The sequence below is a fragment of the Carya illinoinensis genome, chromosome 5 (genome assembly GCF_018687715.1).
Source record: "Carya illinoinensis cultivar Pawnee chromosome 5, C.illinoinensisPawnee_v1, whole genome shotgun sequence".
Taxonomy (NCBI): domain Eukaryota; kingdom Viridiplantae; phylum Streptophyta; class Magnoliopsida; order Fagales; family Juglandaceae; genus Carya; species Carya illinoinensis.
Window position 1 is genome coordinate 18499765 of NC_056756.1, and position 8616 is coordinate 18508380.

The window sequence follows — 8616 nt, forward strand, 5'->3', positions numbered from 1 at the left end:
TGGAGATAGTTAGAAGTGTCAAAATGTATTATGGTTTGTGCCATTAGACTCGGAGGATTATTTAAAGTCTTATAGCGCAATAACATTTTTTCATATTTTCGGACAAAACGTCTGTTCAAAACTGTAGATATTATTGGATAAAAAGAAATATCTTGAGGTAATTTTCGTGAATATTATTGGGTAAAAATATTTTGAGTTGATAGATATTATTAGATAAAAATATCTTAAGTTGATTTTTTTTTAGATATTATTGGATAGAATATTATAAGATAATCATTTATAGATTTTTTTTGGGTAGGAGAAAACTACACTCAACTCTCAACTCCAGCCTCATCTCTTCCATATCTCATCCATAAGTATCTCCAGCCACCTCTCCCCACGAAATTATCTTCATTTACACTTTCCATTAAAAGAATATCAAACACTCTCTCTCGGACAGCTTTTAGGAGGTCTTTTGTACACCCATTTTGAAGCTTTTGTAAGTGTTTTATCATAAAGTCTCCTTCATATAAGTTGTTCCTTTTTTAGTCTAGTTTACATGGATATCTTATTTGCCCCATTTGAAGATCATTTGGTCAGTCAAATATTATGTAAACTATAGAAAGGTCATTCTGGGAGATAAACTGGAGAATATGTTATAGTTTGGAGTTTTTGACCAAGCTAATGGATAGATATTGGTCCGAAATTTTTATGGAGTATTGTTAACATGTATATATGACTATTGGTTGAGGATTTTTGCATGATTAAAGGTTTTGATGAAAGATTTTCTTAGATTTAGAAACTTAGAAACTGGAAGAGGAAAACAGTTTCTGTTTTGAGAAAGTTTAACTCTTTGGTGGTTTAAACCTATTCTAATGACTTTGATAATTTTATTGGAGGATCCTAAACATCTTATATACATGTTATATTATTATTTTGAAGATATTTGATGTTAGTTTCAAAGATATGAAATTTTATGTAAAAAGATATTCAGATAAGCCAAAGTGTGGATATTCTTGGCTAAATTTATGTTTTGGTTAATTTCTAACCATGTGATCTTGAATTAGAAGCTTGTATATGTTTTAGGACATCTTTTTAAACCATGTAATGGTTTGGTTTGAAGATCATATATTTATAAGTCATAGATCATGAGATTTATCAAAACTAGTTGAGGAAAAAGTTTCTGTTTTTGGACTAAGTGTAAAACCAAAAACTCCAAATGTTATTTTGTGATTTTGGTAACTTTAGTTTGATGATTTAAAGCATGGTTGATGTTAGGATGATATTATGAATATGTTAGAAGTAAGATTTGATTTTTGAAATTCTTGGAGATGTTTTGATTTAAGGTCAAAACTTGTGATTCAAGTGCTTGGATCTTTTTACAAAAAAGTTTGGTGTTGATTATTAGCTTTTTCTAAATGGATGTTTTAAGTATAGTTTTGAACTTAGGATTGGAAGATGTTTGTTGTAAAATTTTGGTTTAAGCATGAGTTTTGAAGTTGGAAAGAATTGCAACAAAAATAAAGGGAAATGGCCTATGGATGTTTCGACCATATTGTGTTCTTCATAGTTGTGTTTTGTTTTAAATTTTTCTGAGTTGATATTTAAATTTAGGACAAAATTTACATGAGAAATGTAAATTTTGGAAACTTTTGGAGTTAGTATGCAAAATCCTTAAGTTATGGGTAAAACTGTCATTTTCCCACATGTAGAGAGTAAAATAAAAATTTTACTCTTTAAGTTAGTATTTTTCATATTTCAAATTTTTAGTGATTTAGTTCTAACTTTTAGAATCACTAATTACAGTTTCCCGTGATCGCACTTGAAGTTTTATAAGAAACGCAGAGATCGAGGTAAGTTAGCTTTTAACTTACTAGCAGTCTACTGTGTATGTGTGCTAAGTAAAAGAACTACAGTGTATGTATGTGTGTTATCATATATGTCATGCCATGCCAAGTTATCACATAATTGTCTATTATACAGAATTTATTCTGTCATCAATTTTTATCTGTTACATAATATATTCTGTTATGTATTACTGTACATTACAAGTACGTCATGCTAAGTATGCCATCTATTACATGTATGTCAAGTCATGTAATATTCACTGTTGCAAATATGTCATGTTAAATATGTTGTCTATTATATGTTATGTCATGTTACGAAATGTTTCTATCTCAAGTTGGTCATGTATTTCAAGTTATGTTCAAGTCACGTTATGTTACGTCAGGGCTTCAGTCCTTTTGTATTCCAGTCACGTTTCATCTTGAGTACATTATGTTTGTGTAGAATACATGGAGCCACAACAACTGTGGAGTATGTATTTAACTACAATTGTGATGCGTAGAATACATGGGGCCACAACAACTGTGGAGTATGTATTTTTCATGTTAAGTCAAGTTTGTGTAGAATACATGGGGCCACAACAACTGTGGAGTATATATTTATACGTATAATACATGGGGCCACAACAACTGTGGAGTATGTATTTTTCATGTTAAGTCAAGTTTGCGTAGAATATATGGGGCCACAACAACTGTGGAGTATGTATTTACACGTAAAATACATGGGGCCACAACAACTATGGAGTATGTATTTTTCATATTAATTCAAGTTTTAAAGCAAGTTCATACTAAGTCAAGTTTCAGATCAAGTTCATGTCAAGTCAAGTTCAGTTCATGTTTCAATTTAAGTTATGTCAATTATGCTATGTTGTACTCCAAGTTATGCTTTAATTACTTATGAATTTGATTATGCATTTATGCTTTTACTGTCATCCATGCATCATTAGCTTGTGTGGAAGTTTTTTGTTAACTTACTAAGATTTGTAATCAAATCTCACTTTGGTAGTCCCAACTACCATTCCCCCCGAATGGTAGATCTTGTTACAGGACCTGAAGGAGAATCAGGAGCTGATCAACTAGACACAGTTGACTAAGTGACGGTGCGACATAAATGTTGATATAGTAATTAACGTAAATTACTACTTGTACGATTGAGTTGCATCTCTACTACCTTTTGGATCATAACCATTTTGGACTAGTGTTGTGATCTTAGTTGTTCAATGGATTTTTATGTATGAAGTATGTTTTAAGCATTTGGGATATTTTTAATTTGGTGCATAGTATTGCTAAAGAAAAAATTTATCCGCTGCGAATATTGCATATTGTTAGATGCATGTTAGGAATATTGCATCTTATATGTCATGAACGGGGGCAGGTAACCTTGTGTTGCATGTCTCGACACTTCAAATGTCCGTTCGATCCCAAACGGAATTTGGGGGCGTCACATCTTCTACTGCAGGTAAGTCATTTCACTTGAGTACTTAGTTGTCACTTCTAAAGGCTTAAAAGTAAATTGGCATCTCCCATCAGCCCTTTTAGCTTTTCATTTTCCCTCCAGGGCGCCAACCTCTCCCGCCCTTAATATAAGTAGCCCCCAATCACCAAGCCCATACTTTTCAGCATGGGTCTTTCATTCCACCGTTAACAAGCTACCATTTAATCCAACTAGATTTTATATTAAATCGACGTACTGGATAATATTGCATTTGATTAATGTATTTTCAATCTTAAGGCAATATCATCTACTAATTTGATCAAATTTCTAATTTTCCCATTATGATGAATAGGGTTGGCCAGAATGAAGAACCCTGACACTTTTCATGTTGGACTAACATTAAACCTCAAAAACCAACTGTTGACTGGATTTGCATTGCACTTATAGAGCAAAAAATGGTATCATTGCTAGTATAATTATGAAACCGAGTGCCAATATATTACGTGCATAATCCATGTCCACTAATGTCATGAGATTTTCTTGGCATGCATATCCTTGTAGCAATAACTTATAATAGTAATGAACTTTCATCTTTGGTGTCTCCCATTTGAATCAAAGCATGGGAGGCATTATTAATGATCTATGTTTATATCCCTCTTCTAGTGTTGAGATTAACGGGATTCCATATAACATGCACATTCTCACTGGTTTTATATATTTACAAGGTTGATGAGTACTAATGATTAATGGTTAATTACAGTATTGATAGTACTATAATCAACCCCCTTCTCACCATGCTTAAGTGGCCCAATAAATAGATTGAGTGAGGGTACGGTGTTTTTATTTTTACAACAATATAGTTAGTTCAAAATGGTGCAATATCCAGCTCACTAGACGTCCCACATACCTGTGGTAGTATCACAAATAAAAACTGTGAGTCATTAGACAATATGAAATACAAAAATAGAGTCCATGAATCAAATGATTTCCCAATAATACCAAGTTGGCAAGTATTCATGGATAATCCAAACTTGTTGGAGCTCAAACCTGAAAGAAGAATAGACAATCAGTGCATATAGCAGCCACGAATGTCATAGTTCATTAAAGCAAGAATATATTAGTTCATGCCACTATGTAACTTATAATGTACCATGGGGATCGTACCACATGCATCTCTACTAATTTGAACAATTTTCCTCTTGGATGTTAGTCTGAATTGAGGTTGGGGACGAAAGGGTATATGCCTAAGGATCATACGCAGTATGTAAGTAAATATAAACAGTTCTCTTATCCGATTTCTAACCGCAACATATGGTCATATATTATCTTTTGTGGATAAACTCACATTGATCACCCTGAATCTTCATCATCATCATCAAAATCTTTGTCATCTGAATCTTCATCACTACCATCTCTATCTTCTTCACTATCTATAGCATCTTCGTCATTGATAAAGTCCCCTGCAAGGTCATCATGATTAATGTCGCCGATTATCGCTAGGTAATCAATGGGGCTTGGTTCTATGTCACTCCTATTTAGTGGAGTTGCCACACCAACATCAGTAGATTCAACAGTCGTGTAAACATTAGTAGACTCATCCTCCTAGTATGCATCACCACTGTTTGGCTCCAAATCATGTTCTTCAGAGAGAGGCCCTGGTGGCACGTCATACATATTCCGGTCTATGAACTTCTGTACAACATACCAATTTCCTTTCACCCTTAGATCTTTTAAGTAAAAGCATTGTGAAGCTTGGCACGCCAAAACAAAAGGTTCTTCCTTATACCATGTCCAGTCAATATTGACACTAATCATATGGTTATCTACTCATATTCCTCTTCTCCGATCACCAACATCAAACCACTGACATTTGAATAAATATACCCGACGCCATCCCATATAATGTAACTCGACAATATCATTTATAACACTGTAGAACTCTACCGATTTGGATTGATGTTCACCAGTTACGAACACTCCACAATTTTGAGTTCGTTGATGTTGTTCACGATCCTTTATGTGGAACCTTTTGCCATTCACTATGCAAGCGGCATACGATGCGACTCGTGGATCAGGACCACAAGCTAATGCATATAAATCATCAAAGATGTCACTAGGTTCGGTTGTTCGTTGTTCTTGAACCTATCAAAACCATCAATGGAAATTATGACTAGTTTCAACTACATTGAAGGAACTATGCATATGATGAACAAATTATGGGCATTATTAAAGGTCAACGTACACGTTGCTTCAACCATCCAGGAAAATGTTTCTCATGGATACGATCGGGAGCATGTGGGTTGTTTAGCTTACAAATGTTGTAGTGTTCTCTGCATATCATTCCAACATAGATATTAACCATGCAACGATGCGAGGTAAGGTAAATAATACCCAAATGAAAAAAAAAAAAGAAAGTGCGGAGAAGATGGATGCATACTCAAGGTAAGGTGCAATTTCTGTACAGTTGTTGAGGACGTACCAGCGTGCTGATTTGATAAACTTATCATCTACTTGGAGCCTAGTTGACATACCCAAGGGTCGAACTTTCTGGGTAAAAATTGAGAAGCCATCTCTGTTATCCTCTTCTGATCGATCAATGTTACGATCTTCTCGAGTGAACTTTGTCTCAATATCATGAAGATACATCGAGCAAAATGTCAAGCATTCTACGTGAATGTATGCTTCAGCTATTGATCCTTCAGGACGTGCTTTATTCTTGACATACCGCTTGAATTTACCAAGATATCTCTCAAAAGAGTACATCCACCTATATTGTACTGGGCCTGCAAGCAAGGCTTCACGAGGTAAATGAACTGCTAGGTGGACCATAACATCGAAGAATGAAGGGGGAAAGATCATCTCAAACTTGCATAGAATGACCACGATATCACTCTCAAGTTGCTTCAATAGGTTCACATCAAGTGTTCTTGCGCACAACTCTTTGAAGAAATTGCTAAGCTCAATCAACGCCAAGCTAATATCATTCCTTAAGTACCCACCAACTGCAACAGGAAGTAGTCTTTGTATAAAAAATGACAATCATGCGATTTCAACCCTGAGATTTTGCAATCATGTGCAGACACGCATTTGGTGATATTTGAAGAGAAGCCATCAAGAAATTTCACTTTCGACATCCACTCACAAAATCTTTTCCTTTCATCTCCATATAATGTGAAACATGCATGTGGCATACCACACTGCTCTCCATCATGGATCAAATGCAATTCATTTCTAATACCAAGGTTGGACAGGTCACGACGTGAATTGATATTATCTTTTGTTTTACTGGGAATGTTAATTAATATGCCCAATATGTTGTCACAAATGTTCTTCTCGATGTGCATAATGTCCAAATTATGTCGAAACTTAATTGTTGACCAATATGGCAAAGTGAAGAATATGCTCCTTTTTGTCCAATTCAATTCCTCTGGAGTATGTTTGCGCTTCTTCACACCCTTGCCAAAGTGCACATCTCGAAGATAAATTAATTGATTGATAACCTCTGGTCCCGTTAGAGGAAGTGATGGTAAGCGATGATTTTCTTTACCATTGAACACACATTTTTTAGTTCTCCATATGTGATCAAGTGGTAAAAATCATTGATGCCCCATATATGTATGCTTTCGGCCGTAGGTCAACCACATAGAATCTGTGCCCAAATTGCATGTCGGACACGCCAGTTTCCCTTTGGTTGACCACCCAGAAAGGTTACCATATGCTGGGAAGCTGTTAATTATCTACAATAAAGCTGCGTGAAGTAAGAAATTAGTCTTGGTAGAGGCATCGTATGTACCAACCCCGTTTTCCCAAAGATCATTCAACTCATCTACCAAAGGCTGCAAGTAGACATCTATTTCATTTCCTGGTGATTTTGGACCAGGAATAATGAGAGATGTCATAAAGAAGGCATCTTTCATGCATAATCATGGAGGCAAGTTATATGGAACGAGGATTACAGGCCATATACTATAAGCTTTAGCTATATTGTTAAAAGGGTTGAAGCCATCACTTGCTAAACCTAGCCGAACATTTCGAGAATATTGAGCAAACCAACTATGCTCCTTATCAAATGCCTTCCAGACCTCAGAATCAGCTGGATGCCTCATATTGATGTCATCATCTGTTCGTTACTCTTTATGCCATCTCATATCAGAAGCTGCCTTCTGTGACATGAATAGCTGCTGTAACCTTGGTTTCAAGGGGAAATGACGTAGGACCTTCTGAGGGATTAGGCGTTTGTTGTGTGTGGTTGACATCCACCGTGAAACCCCACATTGAGGGCACTCATTTAGGTTGGAATGTTCCCTCCAAAATAAAATGCAATCATTACGGCAAGCATGAATTTTGGTGTATGTAAAGCACAAACCCCGCTGCAATGATCGTGACTCCTGGTATGAGCGTGGCAAGAGAGCATTAGGAAATGCAAACCTCAACAACTCAAGTAACATGTCAAATGATTTTATTGACCAGCCCCCAATTGTTTTAATATGTAGCAACTTCACAATGAAGGAGAGTTGGGAAAACTGTGCACAACCGTCAAAGAGTGGCTGTCGGGCATCATTTAATAGTTTCTCAAATGCGTTGCTTTGATTAATGTTAGGTATAGGAGTCGGGCCATCATGGATGGGGTTGCCCGAGGTTCCTTCACCGAACGTCCCAGCCTTGAAGTCATCTAACATCTCATCTATGTCATCAATGTATTTTGCTTCATCACTAACGGCCTCAACATTATCTTTATCATCGATCACATTCCATACTTCCTCCTCCCCGAGAAATATCCAGTCTGTGTAGTTAGGATTAATCCCTGTAATGAACAAGTGAGTTTCCACCTCACTTATAGGTAACCAAATGTTATTAGCACATACACGGCACGGACATCGAATATGGTCACTTCCAGCTGCGTGGTTTCTTGCCAATGTGAGGAACTGCTCAACACCTTCTGCATATTCAGCTGATCTAAGCCTATCATGGAGATTCATCCAACTTTTGTCCATCTTCAAAAAAGGAATGGACATGATATATTATTTTGTAGGAATTGAATAAATAGAAGACAAATTATATATCTTGGAACACATGCTTGGACTGTCAATAACTGTAAGTTTCTTGAAATTTATCTAAACTTTATACAATCTAGATAAAGTTGATGTTTACGTTTTGGACATACAGTGCTAGTTCCCCCTTGTTCAGGGGAAATATTAAGTTAAAATGATGTTTACAGTAGAGTACCACATGGTGCAGGTAGTTTATGTTCAGAATAGCACTCCCACTACAATAGATATTTGATATACGAGAAAAAGATGGGGGCTTCATTATCAGGGGGTTCAGGTCAAGAAAAAAATGGCTCGGATATACAAAAAG

General features: G+C 35.9%; 1 protein-coding gene across 1 annotated transcript; it reads right to left on the reverse strand.

Annotated features, from left to right (window-relative positions):
* Nucleotides 1–7385: 7385 nt before the first annotated feature.
* On the reverse strand, nt 7386–8252 carry LOC122310161. The gene has a single exon (XM_043124040.1). The coding sequence runs from the start codon at nt 8250–8252 to the stop codon at nt 7386–7388; it is 867 nt and encodes a 288-aa protein (XP_042979974.1).
* Nucleotides 8253–8616: the final 364 nt, after the last annotated feature.